This window comes from Convolutriloba macropyga, chromosome 13, assembly GCF_964194025.1.
Source record: "Convolutriloba macropyga chromosome 13, txConMacr16.3, whole genome shotgun sequence".
NCBI lineage: Eukaryota > Metazoa > Xenacoelomorpha > Acoela > Convolutidae > Convolutriloba > Convolutriloba macropyga.
The window spans coordinates 41,290,276-41,317,072 of record NC_134480.1 but is presented as its reverse complement, the minus strand read 5'-3'; the positions used below and the strand labels follow the sequence as shown (position 1 = coordinate 41,317,072).

Genomic DNA, 26,797 nt, shown 5'->3' with positions numbered 1-26,797 from the left:
GTTTTCTTAGGGCTTCACTAGTCTCTAATTGTACAATTCACCAAAGCCGTTGATAAGTCATAACTTATGGTTTGAAAAGCAGTTTTGGTCCTCTCGTGTTTCGCCTCTCGTCCACCACACCCCTTAACCACCCGGCTGCCACCTCTTTTTTTAAAACCTGAAACATGTAAATTAAAAAAAACCGCTTGGTTAATGTTACATGTTATAGATTTATTAATCAAACATTTTTATTTTCTAATTCATAACAAACTAAGGTTCGGTTTTCTTAATATATTTAAATAAAAAAATTGTTTGAATCTTGCAACCCTTCTGTCTATTGGAACTCTTTCGTGTCGTTTAAGCATTTCCGCTGTAACTTTTTGTTTTAATTTGGTCTTCGACGTTTCTTTTCTAATTGTAATTGGAAGTCTGTTCCATTTTCGAATAAAGTTACGAACAATTGAACCATTACTCCATTTTGACTCACATTTTTGTTCTAAGAAAAGGTTATGGGTTCGTTTGTTTGCAATAATTGGCAAGTTTTTCAAAAATCTGAAATGTTTATTAGAGCGATTTCTTGTTTGTTGGAGAATATTGAAAAACCTATTTAATGACACCCGTGTTATTTGGAGCTCTGCTGGAAGATTTGTGGTCTCCAGAAGTAGATCTCTGGCAGTATCGTATTTGGTTTTCATAAAACAAATTTTTATGCCCCAGTTTATCTGTTTGGTAATTCTGTCAATAGAGTAAGATGGTAAATTCAAAAAATCGCACTAAAATCGAAATGAGATAAAACTAGAGATTTGAAAAGTTTTTTTCTTGTTTTTAATGGTACCTGATAACGAACCAAATGATCTGATTGCTGAAGCCATTTTACTGACAACCTTAGTTGATTTTGGTATGTCAGTTCACTATCAATTATTACACCTAAATATCTAGATTTTTCAGATGCTTCCAATCGGTGTCCGTTGAAATCGACAGTTTCAATGATTGGCAATTTTTCATTCCTTAACACCATTAACTCCGTTTTTTTCCTCATTCAAGGTTAACCTGTTTTGTTTTATATATTGATCTGTCCTGTTTAATGTATCTTCAGTTATTGGCTGCAAATTTGCTTCATTCTTTGCATGACATAGAATTGCTGTATCGTCGGCCAACTGTAATACATCACAATTCGTTGATGCAGCTTCACTGAATTCGTTGACAACGTATAAAAATTAAAGGCCCTAAGACAGTTCCCTGAGGAACACCGTGATTTATGACAACCCAATCTGATTTTGCTATCCCATTTTTTACACACTGTTTTCTATCACAAAGGAAGGAGTTTAATTGCATTCTCTCCAATTCCATACGTTTTTTATTTTGTTAATAAAAACATCTATAGATATCGAGTTGAAAGCCTTTGCTCAATCTAAAAAAAGTGTGACAATGCTAACCATTACAATTTAAAAATTGTAAGGGGTCTTTTTGCGCTGTCACTTTGAAAAAAACTTCATCATTTCTATAGGTGTTTTTGTAAAGGTAGGCTGTGGTATTGCGTTTTCATGTATGGAAAAAAATCTGAAGAAAGGCAGGAAGATAGGTCAATATAACTCTGCATTTATGAGCTATATTTCCGATTTCTTGTGAGAAAACGGTATACTTTATTAAGAATTTTTAAACGGACTTTCAAAGAGAAATAATAGATGAACATACAACTTTTTTGTACTTCATTTTCTTTCAAATTAAGGTTGAAATGTTTAGACGTTGTAAGTGTGTCTGTTGTTCTATAAATCAGATTAAAGGTTATTCATCAAATAATGAAAAATAGTGATTATACGGCTAAAATTCTAATTTGTGTCCGCTCCGAAATAATATAATTTAAATAATAATTGCTCTCAACAAAAGATGGTAACGTTCATAGGTTGTGGTCTTTTTGGTGACATTTTTTTTCTGGATCAATTTTTCATCTGATGCTTTCGACTCGGTCCTCAAAACAGGGGTTAAAAGATCAGGACCATGGGGCTTGACTTTGTTGGGTAGTTTTCTTAGGGCTTCACTGGTCTCTAATTGTACAATTCACCAAAGCCGTTGATAAGTCATAACTTATGGTTTGAAAAGCAGTTTTGGTCCTCTCGTGTTTCGCCTCTCGTCCACCACACCCCTTAACCACCTGGCTGCCACCTCTTTTTTTAAAACCTGAAACATGTAAATTAAAAAAAACCGCTTGGTTAATGTTACATGTTATAGATTTATTAATCAAACATTATTATTTTCTAATTCATAACAAACTAAGGTTCGGTTTTCTTAATATATTTAAATAAAAAAATTGTTTGAATCTTGCAACCCTTCTGTCTATTGGAACTCTTTCGTGTCGTTTAAGCATTTCCGCTGTAACTTTTTGTTATAATTTGGTCTTCGACGTTTCTTTTCTAATTGTAATTGGAAGTCTGTTCCATTTTCGAATAAAGTTACGAACAATTGAACCATTACTCCATTTTGACTCACATTTTTGTTCTAAGAAAAGGTTATGGGTTCGTTTGTTTGCAATAATTGGCAAGTTTTTCAAAAATCTGAAATGTTTATTAGAGCGATTTCTTGTTTGTTGGAGAATATTGAAAAACCTATTTAATGACACCCGTGTTATTTGGAGCTCTGCTGGAAGATTTGTAGTCTCCAGAAGTAGATCTCTGGTAGTATCGTATTTGGTTTTCATAAAACAAATTTTTATGCCCCAGTTTATCTGTTTGGTAATTCTGTCAATAGAGTAAGATGGTAAATTCAAAAAATCGCACTAAAATCGAAATGAGATAAAACTAGAGATTTGAAAAGATTTTTTCTTGTTTTTAATGGTACCTGATAACGAACTAAATGATTTGATTGCTGAAGCCATTTTACTGACAACCTTAGTTGATTTTGGTATGTCAGTTCACTATCAATTATTACACCTAAATATCTAGATTTTTCAGATGCTTCCAATCGGTGTCCGTTGAAATCGACAGTTTCAATGATTGGCAATTTTTCATTCCTTAACACCATTAACTCCGTTTTTTTCCTCATTCAAGGTTAACCTGTTTTGTTTTATATATTGATCTGTCCTGTTTAATGTATCTTCAGTTATTGGCTGCAAATTTGCTTCATTCTTTGCATGACATAGAATTGCTGTATCGTCGGCCAACTGTAATACATCACAATTCGTTGATGCAGCTTCACTGAATTCGTTGACAACGTATAAAAATTAAAGGCCCTAAGACAGTTCCCTGAGGAACACCGTGATTTATGACAACCCAATCTGATTTTGCTATCCCATTTTTTACACACTGTTTTCTATCACAAAGGAAGGAGTTTAATTGCATTCTCTCCAATTCCATACGTTTTTTATTTTGTTAATAAAAACATCTATAGATATCGAGTTGAAAGCCTTTGCTCAATCTAAAAAAAGTGTGACAATGCTAACCATTACAATTTAAAAATTGTAAGGGGTCTTTTTGCGCTGTCACTTTGAAAAAAACTTCATCATTTCTATAGGTGTTTTTGTAAAGGTAGGCTGTGGTATTGCGTTTTCATGTATGGAAAAAAATCTGAAGAAAGGCAGGAAGATAGGTCAATATAACTCTGCATTTATGAGCTATATTTCCGATTTCTTGTGAGAAAACGGTATACTTTATTAAGAATTTTTAAACGGACTTTCAAAGAGAAATAATAGATGAACATACAACTTTTCTGTACTTCATTTTCTTTCAAATTAAGGTTGAAATGTTTAGACGTTGTAAGTGTGTCTGTTGTTCTATAAATCAGATTAAAGGTTATTCATCAAATAATGAAAAATAGTGATTATACGGCTAAAATTCTAATTTGTGTCCGCTCCGAAATAATATAATTTAAATAATAATTGCTCTCAACAAAAGATGGTAACGTTCATAGGTTGTGGTCTTTTTGGTGACATTTTTTTTTCTGGATCAATTTTTCATCTGATGCTTCCGACTCGGTCCTAAAAACAGGGGTTAAAAGATCAGGACCATGGGGCTTGACTTTGTTGGGTAGTTTTCTTAGGGCTTCACTAGTCTCTAATTGTACAATTCACCAAAGCCGTTGATAAGTCATAACTTATGGTTTGAAAAGCAGTTTTGGTCCTCTCGTGTTTCGCCTCTCGTCCACCACACCCCTTAACCACCTGGCTGCCACCTCTTTTTTTAAAACCTGAAACATGTAAATTAAAAAAAAACCGCTTGGTTAATGTTACATGTTATAGATTTATTAATCAAACATTATTATTTTCTAATTCATAACAAACTAAGGTTCGGTTTTCTTAATATATTTAAATAAAAAATTTGTTTGAATCTTGCAACCCTTCTGTCTATTGGAACTCTTTCGTGTCGTTTAAGCATTTCCGCTGTAACTTTTTGTTTAAATTTGGTCTTCGACGTTTCTTTTCTAATTGTAATTGGAAGTCTGTTCCATTTTCGAATAAAATTACGAACAATTGAACCATTACTCCATTTTGACTCACATTTTTGTTCTAAGAAAAGGTTATGGGTTCGTTTGTTTGCAATAATTGGCAAATTTTTCAAAAATCTGAAATGTTTATTAGAGCGATTTCTTGTTTGTTGGAGAATATTGAAAAACCTATTTAATGACACCCGTGTTATTTGGAGCTCTGCTGGAAGATTTGTAGTCTCCAGAAGTAGATCTCTGGCAGTATCGTATTTGGTTTTCATAAAACAAATTTTTATGCCCCAGTTTATCTGTTTGGTAATTCTGTCAATAGAGTAAGATGGTAAATTCAAAAAATCGCACTAAAATCGAAATGAGATAAAACTAGAGATTTGAAAAGATTTTTTCTTGTTTTTAATGGTACCTGATAACGAACTAAATGATTTGATTGCTGAAGCCATTTTACTGACAACCTTAGTTGATTTTGGTATGTCAGTTCACTATCAATTATTACACCTAAATATCTAGATTTTTCAGATGCTTCCAATCGGTGTCCGTTGAAATCGACAGTTTCAATGATTGGCAATTTTTCATTCCTTAACACCATTAACTCCGTTTTTTTCCTCATTCAAGGTTAACCTGTTTTGTTTTATATATTGATCTGTCCTGTTTAATGTATCTTCAGTTATTGGCTGCAAATTTGCTTCATTCTTTGCATGACATAGAATTGCTGTATCGTCGGCCAACTGTAATACATCACAATTCGTTGATACAGCTTCACTGAATTCGTTGACAACGTATAAAAATTAAAGGCCCTAAGACAGTTCCCTGAGGAACACCGTGATTTATGACAACCCAATCTGATTTTGCTATCCCATTTTTTACACACTGTTTTCTATCACAAAGGAAGGAGTTTAATTGCATTCTCTCCAATTCCGTACGTTTTTTATTTTGTTAATAAAAACATCTATAGATATCGAGTTGAAAGCCTTTGCTCAATCTAAAAAAAGTGTGACAACAATTTCGTTTTCGTCAACGCATTGGTTTATTTTTTCAGTTAATGAAATGATGGTATCGAGACAGGCATTTTGCTTTTGAAATCCGAATCAGACCATTAAGAGTTAGGTTGTTCAGGTAGTAATCGCTCAAAAATTTTTGCTAGAGTTGGTGTGACTGATATGGGTCGATAGTTTTCTGGTTCACTTTTGAACCCACGCCCCATCGCTGCTCACCCCAACCCCCTCCCGCCTAAGCTGTGATGCATCCAATTCGATCTTCCCTCAGTTCAGCTCAAGCTAGCCTTACTAAGCCGAAGCTCTCTGCTACCAAATCAACCTTCGATTCGTTTGATAGCAATTCGCCCGACGTTCGTCGGTTAGTTTTTATATTTTCTGTACCTGGTGATTTTCTGTTTTGGACTAGAGGCTACGTTTTTAAGCCAGGCTCGTGTTATTGGCTCATTTAAACTGTTAGCTGCTCAATTTTTAGGAATTGGGAAAATGAATATCTTTTTTCGCGGAAAACATGTGCGCTGCATAATTGGCTCAGTTCGTGCAATCCTTGTATAGATGTTGTGTGCTATTTTTGTATTAAAATTGAAGCTATATCCTGATCTTTCAAAACAATTATTAAAGTAAATTTTTAACTAACAAACATTTTCACTAACAAATTTCAGTATTTACATAGCTCAATTATTGAGTTTTCTTCTACACACGTGTTTTTTTGTTACAAAAATTCACGATTATTATTTCAGATTAGCAAGCAAGAACATTAACTGCAAACGCTCATAATCGATCTTCCTTTTTTATCATAATTTATTACTTGCGAATTTGCAGCAATACACTCTTAAATAAAGCAATTCAAGAATTCGCCAAATATATTTTTATGCAGTGATAACAATTGGTGAATGGTAATGCACTTAAAAGCTACATTTGAAGTTCCATGGCTTCAGAAAAAAATTAAAACTAGTGGCGGGAAAATAAATTCGAACTCGATTACAATGAGATCAAATCGTCTGAACATTGTTGGATATGTATGAACTTTTATAAATAGGGTGCACAAATGATTGGGATGCTAACGTATATTGTCCTTTTTATAACTATCTTTAATTTTCAGAGCTCAAGATTCCTCGTGTTTATCTTAGTAATTTCTCCTTAAGAGTGAAAAAATACGAAGTCATTTTTGTCCGAAAAGATATAAATGTATAATGTTTAAAAAGTATAAATTTATAGTATAATTGTATAAGCTTATACCCTGTGCTTATTTATAAAAAAAATTTTACTCTTTTTAAAAATTAATTTTAAAAATTATTTTTCAAAAGTTTTAAAAAAATGGATGTTTAGGCTGATACATTCAGAAAGAGAGGCAATTGAAGATGTACCAGCAATATACTTCTGCATTCCGAGTGAAGAAAACATCCAAAGAATCAGTACAGTACGTTCTTCATTTTTTGAAAAACTTGAAAGCATAGAGTAGTGTTTGAGTTTGAGTAATTTTAGGATTGTGGTAGTAATTTATACGAGAAGTTCCATCTCAATTTTATCGGTCAAGTACCACGGAGGCTGCTTGAAGATCTTGCAACACGAACAGTTCAAACCAATTCTGCTAATTTAATTGCAAAGGTTAGATATTTTTGATAATTAACTTCTTCGAAGGTAATACAGCACAGTATCCAAGGTGATCATATTCATCAAATATATTTTGATGAACATACTGAGGAGTTTTACTGGTTAATAAGTTAACGCATAAAAAAATTACGCATAGAAGAATTACTGAGAGATGCTGAAATTTCGATTTGCTGATCAGATATGCACACTCAAGTTGCGTCGGCCTATATACAAATCCTTTCTTCCTGTTCCGGTTGGAGCAATACATTAACATACATAAACAGTCAGTTGTTAGAGTTCAGAATAAACGTCGTTCTGCTGGTTACCTAACTTTGGTTTCTGCCGTACTCCATATGGTTAAAAAAATCGAAGGAACTGAAAATCAAGTGTGGTGGTTGGTTTTCCTTTTTGATTCGGTGACAAATTAGTTCATTAATAACTCCAAGTCCCTCAGAGAACAAATTGAAACTATACTTTTTGATTTGGTGCGCACAATCAATTATCTCTCGGAAATATCATTGTCATTGACGAATTTCAATTTAAACCTTACGCTTTTTGCAAAATGAACAATGGAGTGATGACGCTGATGATGATTATGGAGAGGTTTTAGCACCTTTTATAACCGAGGAAGTAATTGAATCACAATTTCAATGCAAATTTTAAAGTGTCAGACTTGGTGATGGATTCAATAGAGAACTATTTTTCTTAGCCCTAGTTTTTGAGACAAAAAGTGCTCTGAGAATTGAAATGACCTGCAGTTGCACCTGGACCTCCATTTCAATATCTCTAATTCAGAAATCAGATTCAGGATAAGCGACGTGTATTGTCGAGCCCTCTTCAAAGCGCAATAATTTGTTCGAATATTCCGTTGAATTTGTCAATTGTTTTAGGTGTTTGACCAGTATCTGAACTTCATCGCTTTGGAGCCATGTTTGTTCACACTCCGACACAGCAACAGAGACGTCATTTCATACCACAGTTAGTGCCCATTCAATCAGCACAACAGGTTCTTCCTTTTTCTTCGAAGTTAGGTTGTCTATCTGTCTATGGCGTCAAAGATCAGAGCTAGATTCTACGTGAAAAGATATGAGTCGTCATTACCTTAAAAGTATTGGTGAACACGCTTTGACTTTTAGAAAAAAATAGTAGCGGGGATTGGATGTGTACGATTCCAGCTTAGGAGTCCTGGTGGACTTATCGCTATTTTTATTATAGCTGAGAAGCTGTAAGCTGAGCGCAGCTATATTGCGGTGCTCTTGGTTTTTTACAATTCAAAGAATTTTTACAATTCAAAGAATTTGAATTGTATTGGGGCGCTGTCTTTTTTTTAAGATCTGTTCACACATTTTCATGATTTTTGAAGTCAAATTGGAGTAGTGATTTTGGTCACGCCGAAACAGGAAATGGAGCGAAAAAGCGAGTGGTTTTGCGGCGTGAATTTTTTTCGCTCTAATTTTAAAGTAGAGTGAGAAAACGGTGTTTGAACAAAAATTCGGTTTCTCGGTAGTGGTTTTTTGTTCACATGCGGAAATTTCACTCTGATTTTTACTGTTGTTTCGATTTTTTGGATCGGATTTTTTTCTAAATAGCTTTCTCAATCCATTCACAGCACATTCTGGACCTATTTTTTGTTAGAATCAAAAATACATATCTTACTAGTGGTTTTTTGTTCTCCCTAGCAGCATTTTGACATTGATTTTCTGTTTTTTTTTGTTTTTTTTATCATCTGATTTTTTTAGAAATAGTTTTCCCAATTCACTCATTGTCCGTTCTAGGTCTAGTTGTTTGTTAAGTCAATGAAAATTCTTTGAATTGTACGTCAGGACTTGTCCTGCTATGTTTTTCGTTTCGTCGTCTGACGCTCTTTTTTCGTTTTACATTTGTTCACACAGCAAAGCTGAAAAAGTCAAATTTTCTGAATGACTTCTTCCTCTCACTAACAGCATTTGCGCGCGTGACGTCATTTCTCACTCACTTTAGCGAAAGTTTTTAGGTTATTTGCGTGATTAGATTTTGATCATACGTGACTTACCTCACTCAATAAAATGACTTTTGCCCTTTAAAACTTAAGTTTAATTTGAATTTGTTTAAGGTCAAAGGAACTCCTATGTGCAGTAAAGGTCCCTAATAAGAGGCTTCTGTGGAATGAATTTTAACAAGCTTTATTAATTTATCGCTGAATTTATCGCTGTTTTTAAGCCTAGTTTTTGAGCGGCGTCGATTTTTTTTTTCAATTTAGATCTGTATCTGTTTCTATCTGTATTATATGGCACGCAGGTCTATTCTTTCGCAGCTATTCCGGCAATCTGCCGGTTATGTTTAAAGTGTCTTGGGTTAGAATCAAATGAGCAAGGTGGAAAAAAGGATCTATCTGATCCCGTTCTTTGTCCTCTTGGTGTTAACCCTTATTTATATCAATTACTTGTTTGTAACATTGTACGAGTAAAGAAACAAGGAAGCAGTTATTTTGGCGTTCTAAGTGTTGATTCTCGGGCTATGCAAAACCGTCCGAAATGAGATGAATTTATGTATAGTTGAATTGAATTGTTTACCAGCAGTATGTGGTTTCTCTTCCATGTCATCAAAAAAAGATTAAGGATGCAAGGCTGAAGGACTTCCATGTTGGTAGTGCACACATAATTGATTAATTATTCCACGTGAATCGAATACAGATTTGACAGTATATTGTCTGGTAATATACTATTTGAAATTAGCAATATAGTATTTAAAACAATGTGACCTGATATAAACTTTGACCTGACTTGGGATTTAGATCTCAACTCATCTAAGACAACAGATAGTGAGATAGAGGAGAGTCTTCATTTGATGGCTGAAAGTCTCTTCTCAATGTGTGTTACTCTGGGCACCTTACCCATAATAAGGGCACCCAAGGAGACAGCCGCAGAAATGCTGGCACAGGTAACTACAAACCTCGTTTTTTCATTGTTCCAACGTTTTCAACACTTTATGCAACCGGTCCCACACCTGGGCACAGCCTGTTGTTTTCGCGAGGACAGTTAAGTTTTCTTCTCATATGAATTAATGAGATAATTTTTTTTGATGTTCCCAATTGACAAAACCTTTTTAATGATATTTTTTATATTTTTATCCAAGAGAAACGCAAGTTCGATCAAATATTACAGATGGCGATAAAAAAAAATTCAATTGCTATTTTAAAGACACTTTGTTAAGTCAGATTGATTTTAACTGAGATCTCTAGAGGATATGTTGTTTTCTTTAAAAATTTAAAATGCAAAAACGAGCTAAGGTGAAAGTCAAGTGCTCAGAAGTCTTGGCAAAGTATCAGCATACGTGTTCTTTTTGCGGTTATTTTATCACTCCTGTCCATTGATTAAATAAACAATGAGTTTCCTCAAGTTAATGGAAGCACAAATAGATTTAATTCATCCATCCCGCACAGCAAAAATGCATACAACTTTCAACAGATTTCAAAAAGTTTTTTCAACAGAAGAGCAATTTTTTCTGCAGTCAGGCACCTCGTAGTTTTTACTTATACTTGGTGAACATTTTGTAAATGATTAAAATAGCAATACTGTTTAAAGTTGGCCTTTTACAACTATAGCAGCTTTACCTTGATCTTTTACTGTTTTTTCGTTATTTTTTCTAAATGATTTTACGAGCGCGTTCCTGGTCATTTCTAGGTCATTCTCGTTTTTTTAGGCGATGAATTTTTTAAAACTCTTGGCAAGGACTTGTCCTGCTGTGTTTTTTAAAGTTCTGTTGACACAGTTTCGCGATTTTGGAAATTGGCATGCTTCTTAGGCCAAGACAGGAAATTTTGTAAAAAAGCAAGTGGTTTTGCGGCATGAATTTATCTCTATCCAGATCTAAAGTGGATTGAGAAAATGGTATTTTTTTGCTTTTGGAGAGCTAATTTTTAACAGCTCTTGAACGAAGTTCACAGCAATTATTGTAAACGTGTTTGTCTTTTTTATTCAAAATTTTTGCTTGACAATTTTGACTTTTCGGGTGACTTTTACGCCCTTGAATTTGCGTTTCGCGTGATCTAAAATTCTCTCTCAATCACAATTTCAAGCATCTGAACTCAATTGGTGGCCTTTTAATAATAAAAGTCAAATGAAAAGTGCGCCGAAACTGGTGCCATTTTTTTTACTTTAAATCTTAATAGTGGTATATGTTAACCTCTGTGGTTTTTTGAAGACCACTATTGAACTTCTTAGTCCCATTTAGGCTCCCCCTCCCTCCCTCCTCCCACCACGACTGAAGCAGGCTGCAATTGATTAGAGCTCCCACTAGTCGTTCGAGAGCAATGCTTCCGACGATTAGTCGGTTATGTTTTTATTTACATGCAGCAACTTGACTTTTTTAAAACTGCTTTCGAGTTTTTTCATCGAAGTTTTTTATTAAATGGTTTTCAAACTGATTTCCAAGTCAATTCGGTGTCTATTTTTGGTTTTGTCAATAAAATAAATTGAATTGTTTAGCACTTGTCCAGTTATGTTTTACTTAGTCCACCAAAAATCTGTTTTGCTTCACCTTAGTTTCCAGCTTGTTCTATATGTTGCGTTTATAAGTCTTAGTTACCCTCTCTAATGCTTTTTAGTATTGATACTAGACACTGTATCCTGACATTTTGCGACAGAAGTAGGTCAAACTACAAGTTGTTCTTGTGTAGCAGGCATTTTTTTCTTTCAAACCCAGTCGGGGTTTTAGAAATCAGTTGCCAATATTTCTTGGCAATCTGCTGGGTATATTGTTTGCCATTGAAGAACTACTTTGTTGCAGCAAAATTTAATTGCATGAGTGATAGTTGGGCATAGCTTTTGATGTTCTCCTGGGTTTTTCGTCGTCAAGAGTTTTGTTACGAGATAATATGACGTCATGCCAACTTCAAATCTTATTTTTTGTTTTCATTAATGCCATTCTGACTGAATTGTGTGCGTGACGTAATTTTGTACCGGTACTTGAGCTAGTTTTGTGTTCGTTTCTTTATTGATTTTGGTTACTCATGAGTTACCTCTCTAAAAGAGACTTCTGCTTACTTTAATTGAAGGAAATAAGTCAACTCAGTATATGTCACTCAGTGTTTAGTTGAGGGCAGTTATTAGAAACAGCACATTTTAAGGTTGTAAGCAGCGCATTGAATTGGATACTGTTTCGGATTATAACAACCATAATTTTGAATAGTTTCCATCATTTCTAGTTAACAGCTGTGCTAGCGATAGCGTAGTGGAACCGCTTGGCCTTTTTTGCCGTGAAATTTTTGTTAGGACCTGTGACGCCACGCTTCAACTCACATTCAATTTTTGCTAATTTTATGCACGTTCGTGTTATGCAAATTTGACTGAGAGCCTTCTGTGGTTTCATTTTTCACAATTCGTGGAGCAATTTTTTTGAAGAAAAATAACTGGTTGAAATCAAATAAACTGGTACTTAATCTTGATAAGACTATTTTAATGAAAATGCTGGTTCAAAATAGATGCAAGTGAATATCTGTTTGTTGATCAAGTTGTCCAAACTCACTCTATGTGCTAGTATCTGGTGTAAGAATTGATGCAAAGCTTTCTTTTATCAGCCATATTGAGCATGTAAAGAAAAAATTAAGCAAGGATTGTGTAATTGTATCAAAAATGAGACCTTTTTTTCCTAGGTCACAACTTGTAAGCTATTATTCGATTAACGTAATTCCCATTATTCAATATGGCGTTCTTATATTTGGTTGCTGGAGCTACTCTTCTTTACTACCATTTTTTATGTTGCAGAAAAAGGTTTATATCCTTCCGACGAAAATCAGACAGTTGCAGTGTTTTGTTTCTCAAACTTGGATTTCTCTCAGTCTATGAGCTACTTAAATTCGTTCTTAAATCTGTTTGCAATTTTCATTCTGAGGGCTATTGTAACGAAATGTTTCAATTAAATAAAAAAAAAGGAGGAATACGAGGCAATCCGAGCTAAGATTACTCGATATACCTTGCTGCAAGAGAAAACTTGAGAAATTCTCTATCAAATATCGTGCTGCTAAATTGTATAATAAGCTTAGGGAATTAAATCTTCTACCTGGAAACGTAGAAAAAATTACAAGTGATAAATTAAAAAATATATACCATAAGTTAAAGGATTCTTATCTTATTAACAATCAAGAGCTAGTAAATTATATGTTTGAAATGTAGTAAAGTTGAAAAACGTTGAAGTGTTTCTGAGTTAAATATTGGGTTTGCTGCAATAAAGAATCAGCACTATTGCGTGCAAGTCCACTTGTGTCATGATAAATATATCTATTAGTTGTATATATTCAATCATGTTTAAGAAATAATTTTTTTTGTCGAACGCTCTAACCTCACTAGAAATGAACCAATGCAAGGCAAACAAGGATATCTCAACTTTTTGAGGTTTATCGGAAGGTTACAGTTTATTGACCTGAATCAATTATGTACCTGACAGCAAATAATATAAAGGAAGTTTGAAGCGTTTTTATGTTGGTATATGTTAATTTTTTGTTTCAACGTTTTTGTCCAGCATGTTATTTCTTTTGTTTCAGCATTGACGAACTAGCTATCAAAAGAAAAGGGACGAACTGGTAAATCTTGATGAAGCAAAATAGCAGTATTTATTTGGGGTCCCAGGTGGTCTTTTTGAGATATTTTGGTGTATTGATTTTTGTTGTCTCTTACACTTAAAAATGAAATGAACTGGAGTCTTCCGGTTGTTTCTTATGCAAAATCTTTGTTTGGGAGTTTTGTTCCAGAGTGCTTTTTCGCTCGCCTGAGCAATTTGACTTTTTTAAAAAAACAGGATCAATTGGTCAAGCCTGAAAGCTTTAAATATGAGTAACTCACTTAGAGCCTTCGTATGCTCTGTGGTGTTAATCAAAACTGCGGAGGAAAAACTGCATTACGTTCCGAATGAAGGTTTAATTGTATAATTTGAAGGCAGTTAGTTGTTGTGTAGTTGTTGGACAAGAAACTGCGAGAGAGTGTTCGCGATACGAGAAGCAATCTCTTCACCCAGGACTCATTCCAGTCAGCAGGGGCTGGGCAACTTTCCTTCCATCGACCAGTGCTAGTTCTGCTTGACAGAAATATAGACTTGGCCACTCCCCTCCACCACTCCTGGACATATCAGGCACTTGTGCATGACACTATGGATCTGCAGCTCAACAAAATTAAATGTTAGTTGAGGACAATTGTCATTATACGTCCGGCGCTAGTGTCCAAATGTATATTTTCAAGTATTGCCATGCTTGTAATCATTGGCTAATTCTTAGAAGATCCAAACTGTTTAGCTATGGCATTATCATTACTTCATCGGTTGATGAAAAAACTAGGCGGATATTACTCTTATTTACGGACGAATATAAATAAGCCCATGTCCTTATGTAATGAAGAAAGCTAGGTCCTGAGCAACATTGATTAAGTGGAGGTAAACTCCGATCTTAATTAAGAGAATCAAAGGTGGCTATCTGATATTCATCACTTGTTAATGAGTAACTTGGCACAGAGAGAAAAAAAGAACAGTTATTCAAATGATCCGATATTTAGAAGGTCCAAAAATGAATCACATGTTGTAGTAAGTAGTGGAACTGGAGGTAGTGGTGTTGGCGGGAGTAACAAAGAGCACGAGTTGAGTCCTAACGATATGTTCTGGTCTGAACAGAAAGGGAATCCTTTCCCAACTGTAGCAGAGTCCATACAGCAGAGCCTAGAAGACTACAAGGCCAGCGAGGGCGAGATAACTGCATTGAAGGTAAGTGAGACATTGAGAAGTAATAAATATACAATTAAAATATATGGTTTGAATTTGAAATCTAATATTTGTTTGGTTCAGCTAATAGCTAGTGGATTCATTTACTCTTAAGCCATTTTTAAAATAGCATTTTCAAATAGCATCACATTGGTGAATTTCGAATTTTGACAAATTTCTTAAATTGTTCTTTTACTCTTTCAATTGTTTTCTCATAGATGGCTTTTACTTTCTGAAAGGAGTCGTTGTTAACTTTTGTTAACAATATGTTATTGGCGTCTTTGTCTTTGAAGACACCGGTTTCTTAAAAAAATGCTAAAAGTTTGGTTGTTTTGTTAATTGCTCTCAAACGAAGTTTGTTTTGTTAGTTGCTCTCAAACGAAGTTGTAGCAATTATATTAGTCCTGTCGGTCTTTTTTATGCGATTTTTCGCTTGACCGATTTTTCGTCTGACGCTTTTGACTTTTCGTCCTCAAAAACGAGATAAGAAGGTAGCGCCAAGCGCAAATTAAGTGCTCTTAGAGCCCTTCAGCTCTGTTTCTGCTTAAACTGTTTTGGAGACTTATACTTATGGTGTGAAGGGTGGTTCTTAGCGGTTGAAGACAGCCCCACTGTTGACCCCCCCCCCACTATTGTCCCCCCACCGCGCTGTTGCCCCCCCACACCACTTTCCCACCCTACGCCCCTGCCTCCCTCCCCATCTGTGTCCCCCCCCCCCCCCCCCCCCCCCCACGAAAGCTACTGACGAACAACCGATCGCTAAAAACGCAATTTTATACTAATTTTTTTGTAAAATTTTTGTCGGTTTTTTGGTTTCTCCGTCCTCAAGAGACGGGGAACCTCCTCTAGCGTTTGACAATAGGCTACTGTATAATTTCTAAATGCAATGGAATGTTTTTCAAGATTTCAACATCACGAATTTTAGCGTTTTTTTTACGAAATTTGCTATTTTTTCGATTTTTTGATATTGTCTTTATTCAGGTTTTTCAGCCTTACAAAATAATCTCCGTTAGGTTTGATAATAAGTTACTGTAAATTGTTTTTTGGCCGTGGATTAGTTTTCAACTTTTATTATCACAAATTTTAGCAGTTTTTTATGCAAGTTGCAATTTTCATTTTTTTTCGAAATTTTGTCACTTTTTATGTTTCTCCAGCCTCAAGAGCGACATAACCTCCTTTAGGGTTTGATTATAGGTTACTGCATAGCTTCTAGATGTCATGGAATAGTTTTCAAGATTTAAATAGCAATTTTTAAAAAATATTTGCATTTTTTTCAAGTTTTTTGAATCTTTGAATTTATTATACTTTTTTCCGGCACCAGGTTCGTAGGGACCTCCTCTAAGGTTGGATAATAATTGATGCATAGTTTCTACAGTAAATGAAATGGTTATCAATATTTTAATGGCTCCAGCTTTAGCAATTTTTTGATAAAATTTAGTTTTCAAATTTTTGGAAAATATTTATCTTGTTCTAAGTATATGGATCTTTATGAGCCAGTGAAACTATTTGAAGCTTGAAAGAGGGATGCTGGATAGTCTCGTGAGACAATGAAATGGTTTTGAAGATTTTAATATTTTGAATTTTAGCAAGATTTTGTCAAAATTTGCAATCCAAAGTTTTTGTTATATTTTTTGTCCTTTTCTGAGTTTAACGATCAATACTGGCCCACGAAGCTTTTCGAGTCTTGTAGATTAGTTAGTTGAAATAACTCGGAGAGAAAAAATAGTTTTCAACATTTTCACTGCGAGATCTGGAAGCTCTCCTTTTAACTTTTGCAATATTTTGCAAATTTTTAAAATATCAGTTTTTTTGTTTGATTCATTTTCTAACAAGGCTAGAAAACTAAAAGTTGCGGAGTCGAATCAAGCTAGAGCTAGTCTCACTAAACTGTGGCTAGCTACTAACGAAGCCAACCACTCGCCGGTCGTTTGAGAGCAGTTCGCCCAACGTTAGTCGGTTGTGTTTTAATTTTCTATTTTATTAGTATCGTCTTCGTTGACTATCAAGGACTGGTCCTCTAGTGAGAGTCATATTCGGGTTTTTCCCTGTGTACCACTACTTGTACTAGTTTTTTTTTCAATTTTGTCATTTTTTCGCTTTACCCAATATTTCCAATTTTTGGGACACTTCGCTTGTGTTTTTTATTTTCAGCCGCGTCTCAGCAGGCTATTATTGCGCTCCTATTTTTTTTCTCTTAATAAAATTTTGTTTCGCTTTACTACCTCATTTTGCCGCTTTTTCGACATTTTGCGTTCTTTGACTTTTCTAAACTCGTTTCCATCTTCGCTCATTCTGCTCAAAGTACTTTCAAACAGCAGGTGCTCAGCAAAGCAATCTAAAATGAACGAATTTTTAAAAATTGAAATCAGAAATCGAAATGGTAAATATCCATAAAGCCCCATTTTTGATGCCCATTACTTAAACTTTTTTCTTATTAGTCCTAGTCACCACCTCTAATGCTTCTTGATTCTTATAATAGCCGCTGCATCCTGTCATTAAGTAGCAGGAGTATGCCAAATCAGTTTGCACTTTAAAATGTTTTCTTACATCGATCAGTGTTTCATTTTTTTCTATTCTTTCAATCCCAATCCGGGTTATGTGAATCAATGGCGGCTATTATCTGTTAATTTTTTCGCTTCACCCAATATTTCCCATTTCTTGACACTTCGCGAGATTTTTTTTTATTTCTCTAGGCTAGTCTCTGTATTCGCTCCTTCTACTCAAAGTGCCCTTAACTGGCAATTGCTCAGTAAAATCTAATATAAACAGTCAATATAAAAAAGGGATCTATTGTGTTCCTCCCCTCCCCCCTCCGGTGTTTTTTACGACCCCCAGTTACAAATTATATGTTATACAGCACGTTACTATGTAAGAAAATAGCACGTGCGCCTGGGGGTCATAAAAAAATTATGCTCACTAAGGTGGGGCCCCGAAACAATAGATCCAAAAAAAGAAAATCAAGATTTGAAGAGGGAAAGACCTATGAATCCCAGTTTTGGATGCCCGATATTTGAATTTTGTCTTAGTTAGTCTTAGTCACCAGGTCTAATGCTTATTGCTAATGATACTAATCGATATATGCTCTCGTCAAGAAGCAAAATTTTGCTTGACTACGAAATCACCCGAATTAGAGCGCACTTTTATTTCGTTTTTTTCTAAATCATTCAATTTTTCTATTCTGGTTTTAAGTTTCAATCCCAATCGCGGTCATGGGAATTAATGGAGGCTTTTCCCCGGCAATTTAAGAGTATTTCTGAAAACTGGTGTCTGTTTAACGTGAAATTTTTGCTTTACCGTTTTGACTTTTCTAGTGACTTTTACGTTCTTGACTTTTTAAATTTTGCGTTATTTAAATTGTTCTCTCGTTCGCAATTTTCAGCAGCTGAACTCAATTGGCGGCAATTTACCACTAAAAATGAAATGAAAAGTGCGCCAAAATTGGTTTGTTTTCCACTTCAATTTTTATAGTGGTCTATAATAGCCTATGATGACGTCATTTGAAGCCTGTTAATGCACTTGTGTTCAGGCTCAGATGGGATTAGACGATGACAGCAGTGGTGCAGTGGCAGAGGCAGCAGCGGAACTGGTCAGTGGGAACACGGCACTCCTTGCCAATGCTGTGAGCAGTCTGCCACAATTGTTGGAGAAGAAGAGACACATCAACATGCACATGAACATCGCCAGTGCAGTCTTGGAAGAGGTCAAACTCAGGAAACTCGACCAGCTATTCGAAACAGAGGCTAGTTATTTTTTTTACTTTGTGTGTAAGGTGGAATACCAACAGACCTGAAAACAGAATAAAACAATCAAATTACGCGTTTATAAAATTTAATTGAAAGTTTGTTTGGTAATTATTTTGTATCATTCAAAATATTCAAAATAGTTTAACTTGCGCCATTTTTAATAGCGAAACATTTAAAATTTCGATTAATATTTGAACCTTTTAACTTGCGCAAAGGGATCTTAGGAGCTCTTCGCGATAAGGTCTTCAGATGCCTCTGGTTGCAAAAAATGCGCTGGTTCCTGTTACTTGCAGCTCAAATTTTGATTGGACTGTATCTCGATACTGCGCTTCCTGGCCATTTGTGACTCTGGATTGTGAGAATTTTGCACAGTGCTGCTATTTCAACCGGAAAAATGCCGCCTGTGGAGGATATTTTGTTTCGGACTTTTTGGGAAGCCTACAAGGGGCATAGGATATCGGGCAAAAGCTTGATTGAGAAGATATTGTAATGGGTTTGAATTGTATTGGGGCGCTATTTTATCTGTTCACACTTTTTCATGATTTTTGAAGTCAAATTGGAGCAGTGATTTTGGTCACTGCGAAACAGGCAAGTGGTTTTGCGGCGTAAATTTTCATTCCAATTTCTTCCAATCTCCTATTTCACTCCAATTTTTTGATCGGATTTGTTCTAGGTGGTTTTTTCCAATCCATTTATTGTCCGTTCTAGGTCTAGTCTTTTGCTTAGTCAATGAAAATTCGTTGAACTGTGTCAGGACTTGTCCTTCAGTTTTTTGTTTCGTCGTCTGGCGCTCTTTTTGTGTTTATTTGTTCACAACGCAAAGCTGAAAAAGTAAAGTTTACTGAATGACTTCTTCTTTTGACTAACGGTATTTGCGCGAGTGAAGTGATTTTTCACTCACCCTAGCAAAATTTTTAAAGTCATTTGCGTGATTAGATTTTGATCATAAGTGACGTCACTCAATAAAAATGACTTTTACACTTTCAAACTTTAATTTGAATTTGCTCAAGGTCAAAGGAACTCATATGTGCAATAAAGGTCCCTGATGGGGCTAGGGGTATTAGCCAACACACAAATTAGAAGACACGCCAATTGGCCGACAGATTTCATCAAGACGACGTCAAAAAGACCGAAATCGTAACTGTGTTATTTAAATAGTGTTAATGGAAGCGTCGACTTAATTATGTTCGGCCATAATAATTTGTTTGGTTGTGATAGATTCATATCATGTCCTACGGGCCGCTGAGGCATGGCCAATTTAGCTAGCAGTAATAGCCGATTAATGTTTGTTTTACAACTAAGGGACGCTACTTTTATCGCTTAATGCGCGGGTAATTATCGTGAACGGTGGTTTTCGTGTAGTTATATTTGCTCAAGTGTCTGCTAAATGGTGTGTCGGCTAATTTGTATGTCGGCCAATTGACCGGTCAGGGTCCCTGATAAGTCTCTGCGGAGTGAATTTCTGTTTAAGCAAGCCTGACTAATTTATCGCTCAATGTTCTTATAGTTTTTGAGCCGTGACGTCAACTTGATGTTTCTATCTGAGTTATACGACACACAAGTCTATTTCGCAGCTATTCCGGTAATCTGCCGGCTACGTCTTTTCTAGTATCAATTGGATTGCGTTAATACATATTTGCTCGTGCACAATTTTAAGCGACTGAAATAATTTGCCGGAAATATACTACTTAAACGCAAACTAAGAGCGCCGAAATAGATTTTGTTTTTTTTTCAAGTTTAAATCTTATGAATGGTCTATAATAAGCTTATTAACGTCATTTGAAGCCCCAAACAGTATACGCATTGCGTTCTCTCCCCCCCCCCCCCCCCCCCCCCAGGGCTAAACCATGCTACAGTAAAATTGATATTTCGCAAGTCGTTCGACAGCAATTTGTCTGACTTAAGTCGGTTATGCTTGTCCTCTGTTTTAGCTTGTCGACATTTTTTTCACGGATAAAACTAAAGTTGGTTCTGTCTTTTGAAATTTTTATATTTTTAAAGTTGAGCCTAATTAATTGCTCTCAACGGAAAGTTTGTAGCAATTATGTTAGTCATGTGGTGTTTTTTATTTGAGTTTTTGCTTATCCGATTTTTCGTCTGACCCAATTGATTTTCTGTCCTCAAAAACTGGATAAACGAGTAACGCCCGGAGTGGAGGGCATTAAGGGCTCATAGAGCCTTGAGCCTTATACCAGTCATGAAAACGCAATTTACTTATACTGTTTTGAGGAAACAATTTATCCCCCCATCGCTTGAAAACCCCCAACTCCACCCTCCTCCCCTCCACCACCACTCCACTCACCCCATGTTAGCATCTCTCCTAAGCTGGGTACTACCAAAGCCAACCGCTCGCCATTCGTTTGAGTGAAGTTCGCCCGACGTTTGTCGGTTATGTTTTGACTGTTAATGCTCAATCAGATGCCTCGATTGTAGTGTCTCATTGTCTAACGAAACAGCAGAAGATATTTTATACTTAAATTAAGTATTATTAATTGCTCTCAAATGGAGTTTTTAGCAATTATATTAGTCCTGTGGGTCTTTTAGTGCGATTTTTTGCTTGACCGATTTTTTCGTCTGACCCATTTGACTTTTCGTCCTCAAAAACGGGATAAACAGGTAGCGCCCAGCGGGAATTAAGTGCTCTTAGAGCCTTTCAGCTCACTGGTCCCCAAGTATGCGTTTAACAGAAACTGTTTTGGAGACTTATACATATGGTGTGAAGGGTGGTTGTTAGAAGTTGACCCCGCCCTCCTCAGCCCCCTCCCACTCAAAATATAGCAAGGTGTTTAAGACTTCTTGAGAGCTAGTTGTAGGAGGCCTTGTCGACTATGCTGAATGATGAATGAGGAAGAGAAAAAAATTCTTGAAAATTCTGTTAACAAAAAACTTTTATATCTTCACTGGCTTTTTCTGCGTCATTCTTGTATCTTCGGGAATGATAATGATCCACGAAATTCCACTGAAATGTTCTCAAAAGCCAATGGATGTTCTGGCGGATGAATTGTAAAACGTATGAATATTGTTCTACTTCTTTCCTACGTGATCACAGTTGTTGTATGATTTATTTTATGAATGCAATTTTGTTAGTTTCCAATCGGTGAGGTTTTAGATTGCCGTTGTTTATTGGTCAAGTCATTTAGTTGCACTGTGTAAGGTGTAAACACTTTAAATGCACTGCTCAGTGTTTTCAGCAGCTATTGGAGTCGAAATACCTGTCATTATTGTATTTGCGTGGGTTTTGATCTATTTTCAGTCATATATGTGCTTTATGATGTTCTTATAATATTCATTCACTGGTGACCGCTTGACAATTGACTGCAAAAAATAGCAATGAGAAGTGATGACTACTGGAGCCGGAGAACGCGAACAGTGAGAAAGAATCTGTCGCTTGCTCTTCTTGTTATCTCCTTGACTCTTCTGATCTCTCTTGCACTGTGTGAATGGCTCATATTTGAACTGGCAACTGCAATCTGTGCATTTCCCAACCTTCCTTCAATGGAATCAACACATGGAGAACCAGGTACGCTTTAGAGCTACTTTTTACTGTCTTGACAAAAGTTTATGATTTTGTTCTGTTCCTTTCTCTCGTTGAATTAAAGATTTTGAGTGACGTTTCTGATGTGTGTACTGATCTCTCTAGGGTACTGGTTTTATAGTCGAGAAATTAATTTGATTTTAGTGCAAGGAGAAAGAGTCCAGAAAATGAAGTATTTTGTAGAAGTGAGGCAAGTAATTTTCCGAAGTCAAGCTTTAGATGTTTTTTGCTCTATTTAATGCAACTTATGTGCAGAGAAACGTGGAATCTTTTTCGTTTGCGCCTCCTCAGTACGTTATTTATGCATCCCCAGCTACAGAGCACGTGCCATTATATAGTAAATCATTGTAAAAATACGGCTCGTGCGTCTGGGGACTGCAAATAATATACACCCGCTCGGAAAACATCCAAAACGTGAGATATGACACTGTAGCCGCCAGCAAAAGAAATAGCACCCATTTTTTACTACTGAAATAATTCATAGCCTTCTGACTTACCTCACTCACTGTTTCAACTCAATGGATTTTAAATTTTTCACGCATTGAATTACGTAATGTCGTGAATACAGTCAAAGTCAAAAGAGCTAAATCAAAAGAAATGCGATAAATCTATAAAGCTCAGTCATTAAGTCGTAGTGCATTAAGTTATCAAATTTCATTAGAGCAGTTGCTAGCTGACATTAGTATTAAGCTCAAAACGTTTCAGTTTAGAAGCTGAATTAAGCATAGTTTTAGAATCTTACTGAAACTGCACGCTGAATTAGAACAATTTTTGAAACTTAAGAATTTTTTGTCAATTTCTATCTCTGCTTTTTTCTTTTTCTGTTTCAATCCCGATGTGCGTCAAGCGCGTCATTGGCGGCTATGTTCCGACAAATTGCCGGCTATGTTTTATTATGCACCTTTATTAAAATAAACGCTAAAAAAGTGCGAAACCCAAAATTTTTTCCCGCTAAGCAAAGTTGTGGCAGTTGAGTACTGGGTTTTATACGATTTTTCGCTTGGCCAACTTTCCTTCTGGCCCTTTTGACCTATCGTTCCCAAAAACGAGTTAAACAGGTAAAGCTCGAAAGGCATTAAATCAATGAGCAGCTTCTAAGGTTATAACTTGCTGATGCTGCTGAGAACTCAAAATTTAATAGTGTGAAGGGAAGTTTTTTGACAGTTTCGTCCTCATTGCATCCTCGCCGTAACTATCCACCCGGCCCCCTAATGCACCTCTTTTTCTATTCCCTCACGTCGGCTCTCTCAGTTAAGTGTACCGCGTCTTGAAAGGTTTTCACAGCGTGTGACGTCACGCTCACTTTAAATCAGTTTTCTGTTCATTTTTATTTGCTCTGAAACAAAGTTTGTAGCAATTATATCATTCCTGCAGTCTTTTTTAACGCAATTTTTCGCTTGACCGATTTTTCGTCCAACGATTTTAACTTTTTGTCCTCAAAGACCGGATAATGAGGTAAAGCCCGGAGGGCATTAAGTGACCGAGCACCTTTCTTAGAGCCTTACGCCTTACTAGTGTCTAGGTATGGGATTATAAGAAACTGTTTTGAGCAGGCATAATTCATGGTGTTAACGGCGGTTCTTAATCTTAATTGTTTGAGCCCCCCATCAATCTGGCCATTTTCAATGGAAGTTTGTGGGTGACGTCGATTTTGGTTCTCTCGAGTAAGGCTGTTTTTCATTTATGTGAATTTTATCAAACTTATTTACTTGAACTTAATTTTTTCGAAATTATTTTTTTTGAACATATTTTTATCGAACTTATTTATTTGGTGCTACCATTTGTTCTATTTGTTCACATACGACTTTCCTAATTTAGATCGCATCAGTCTAATTAGTTTACCGATTTGGTAATTAACAGATAAATCTTCCAATCTCTGTAATGGGTAATTTGTAGGAAATTGTTTGGCCCAAATCTTAGATCAGCTCACACGTGTATTTTAGAAAGAAAAAGCGTTTCATCTCTACGAGTTATGCTGATAGCAGATGTGCACATGCTTGGAAATGTGAGAGGACATTGGCTGGACAGAATCAAACGAGAGGGCCAAATGAGGGCCTCATTCCAAGCTGCAGTTCGAAATCTCAGTCCAGATATAGTCTTCATCTTAGGCGACGTCTTGGACGAAGGCAAATACGCGTATCCACACGAGTTCTCACAAGTTACACAAAGATTTAATAGATATTTTACATCTTTCATGAACCAACAAATCCCGCGCGATGGGCATTCTGGCAAAAAGGTGGAAGTTCACATTGTCACTGGGAACCACGATATTGGGTTTCATTACGATACAAACTACTACAAAGTTTCGAGGTTTGAAGAAAGCTACAACACAAGCAAAGTCAAAATTGTATCTCAAAATGGCGTTCATTTCTTACTATTGAATAGCGTCTTAATGCGTAATGATTCGTGTTTTCTCTGTGACAAAACTCAAGAGCAACTAAGAGAAGCTCAGAGAGTTTTCAAATGCTTGAGCAAATCTGGCTCTGATGGTGTTATTTCATCTAAATGTTCAAATTTAATCAGATGGCACAAATTAGAACACGCATCTCATGCTCAATTGGGAGGGGGTATATCGTCCAAGCCTATAATTCTTCAACATTTCCCTTTGTATCGTGTCAGTGAACGGGACTGCTTCGAGGCTGATTGGACTAGCGACAATCTGAACCTCTCGAAACCTCTCAGAGAAGATTGGGATATGTTGTCTGAAGTCGTATCTCGGAACCTTCTGTCAATGTTTAAACCTAGACTCGTTCTCAGTGGACATGCCCATTATCGCTGTGATATCTGGCACTCTTACTCCAAAGATGCAAAAGACAAAACTCTAGAAGTGACAATCAATTCGTTCTCATGGCGCAATAATGATCAGCCTCAGATTTTACTGTTAAACGTGGACCAAACCAATTTTGTTTACTCCGTTTGTTATTTACCACGTGAAAGTGTCCAGATTGCTATTTACTTATTTATTTGGTGCTACAATTTAATTTATTTGTTCAGAAAGTGTCGTGATGACCAACAACGTGTTTCGTATTTGCCATTTTGGAAAATTTATGCCTTTTCTAGGCGATTCCTATTATACCGTGTGAGCAGTTTTCAAAAATTGAGATGATTTTATTTTCTTTCTCTTTTAATCTCTTTTAAATGTGCAAATGAAATTTTATTTGAAGCGATTTTGAACTAAGTTGATTTGATTTGCTGTGATTTATGTGATCTATTCACAGATGTCTTTTAACCAATTAATTGTTTTATGAACTCCAATGTGATATCAAATTGCCCTTTCTGTATCGGTGCTACTTGATCATTTTTCTAGCTAATTCAGACTTTTTATCTTGAACTTTTCAAAAAAGTGTTGTGAAATGTTGTTGCAAAGAGCATTCAAATTTAGGGAAACGTTTGGCTGTAGGGAAAATGATTGAAATGTGGAATGAAAAGATTGTGGTTGTGAAAATATGTAGTGTTGAAAGTTCGGAGTTTAAATGAATAGCGGCGAAAAGAGGTAGATCCTGTGGGAAGATCCCGGAAATTTTATCTGGAAAATTTTTTTAGTTGTAGATAATGTTTATTGGGTGTGGATTTTGATCAAATTTTCGGTATTGTTTTTATTTTAGAGTATTTATTTTTAATTCCTCTTGAACGAAGTTCATAGCAATTATTGTAAACGTGTGTGTCTTTTTACGACTCGAAGAGGAGTATTGAGTTTCTACAGGTTTTTTTAGCAGAAAGCAAGTTTGTTCATGACTTGAATTTTGACTTCTTTCTATTCCAGCTCTTACCTCCGTTTTTGAATGTTGACTTCTGTTTTTGAACATTTGACTTTAACAATAGCTTAGTTTGAAATGTATAGCAATTGGTAACAGTCTGTAATTCAAGGTGAAGAGGTTAATTTGAGAAAATTTGATCCCATTCAACTACCTACCCCCCCCCCCCCAAAAAGAAACAACTACCCCCCCCCCCACCAGCACCTATCCACACCCCTGAACTGAAAAAAATGTAAAAATTTTAACGCTTTTTATGTTATATTGGTCTTTTTGTTACTATTTTTGTTACTTCTAGTTTTTTTTCGATATTCTGATTTTGTCCAAGTTAGGGTAGAGGTTATTTTGCACGACGATTCGAGTCGTTTCCGGTATTCTACCGGCTATGTTTTTTTATGCAAAATTTTCGCTTGACAATTTTGACTTTTCGAGTGACTTTTACGCCCTTGACTTTTTGCGTTTCGCGTGATCTAAAATTCTCTCTCAATCAAAATTTCAAGCAGCTGAACTCAATTGGCGGCAATTTAATACTGAAAGTCAAACGAAAAGTGCGCCGAAATTGGTTCCATTGTTTACTTTAAATCTTAATAGGGTTATATGTTAACCTTTAATGTGGTTATTTGAAGCCCACTATTGAGCTTCTTAGTCCCATTTAAGCTCCCCCTCAATCCCTCCCCCCCCCCGCCTCGACTGAAGCAAGCTGCAATTGATTAGAGCTCCCCTAGTCGTTCGAGAGCAATTCTCCCGACGTTTAGTCGGTTATGTTAAAGTGTATATGTTATCTCACTCATTTGAATGATGAGGCCAGAATGTTCCTTAATTTAATCCTCGATGATCTAGGTTTCAAAAATGAAAAATCTGTAGTCCTATCTTTTATACGCGTGAGCTCTAAAAAGCGACAAGTTGGTGCATATTTTACGGGCATCTTGAAGCTGTAATCTGAGAGTAGCTGTATTGCGGTTGTGTTCGTGGTTTGCTGTTAGTCGTCTGACGCTCATTTTTAATTTTGCGTTTTGTCTCGCCGCAACATTTTACTTCCTTCGCTCT

At 35.9% G+C, this 26,797-nt stretch overlaps 4 protein-coding genes across 7 annotated transcripts in view; 3 read left to right on the top strand and 1 right to left on the bottom strand.

The window, feature by feature from the left end:
* Positions 1-18,530, top strand: part of LOC142352237 (sec1 family domain-containing protein 1-like) — a 53,110-nt gene extending 34,580 nt beyond the window's left edge. The window contains exons 5-11 of the mRNA XM_075404700.1: positions 6,735-6,825; positions 6,891-7,013; positions 7,889-7,976; positions 9,772-9,917; positions 13,929-14,148; positions 14,548-14,723; positions 18,247-18,530. Coding sequence (XP_075260815.1) covers positions 6,735-6,825; positions 6,891-7,013; positions 7,889-7,976; positions 9,772-9,917; positions 13,929-14,148; positions 14,548-14,723; positions 18,247-18,510 — 1,108 coding nt within the window. The 3' untranslated portion in view covers positions 18,511-18,530. The remainder of the gene's footprint in view (positions 1-6,734; positions 6,826-6,890; positions 7,014-7,888; positions 7,977-9,771; positions 9,918-13,928; positions 14,149-14,547; positions 14,724-18,246) is intronic.
* LOC142352235 (nucleoporin p54-like) overlaps positions 1-26,797 on the bottom strand; it is a 608,913-nt gene that overhangs the window by 210,098 nt on the left and 372,018 nt on the right. The window lies entirely within an intron of this gene.
* The window catches only part of LOC142352233 (sec1 family domain-containing protein 1-like), a 354,741-nt gene that overhangs the window by 281,622 nt on the left and 46,322 nt on the right, over positions 1-26,797 (top strand). The gene's annotated exons all lie outside the window — the stretch shown is intronic.
* LOC142351727 (metallophosphoesterase 1-like) lies at positions 23,971-25,004 on the top strand. Its single transcript, XM_075403871.1, has 3 exons — positions 23,971-24,308; positions 24,618-24,912; positions 24,993-25,004. The coding sequence occupies exons 1-3, from the start codon at positions 23,971-23,973 to the stop codon at positions 25,002-25,004; spliced, it is 645 nt and encodes a 214-aa protein (XP_075259986.1).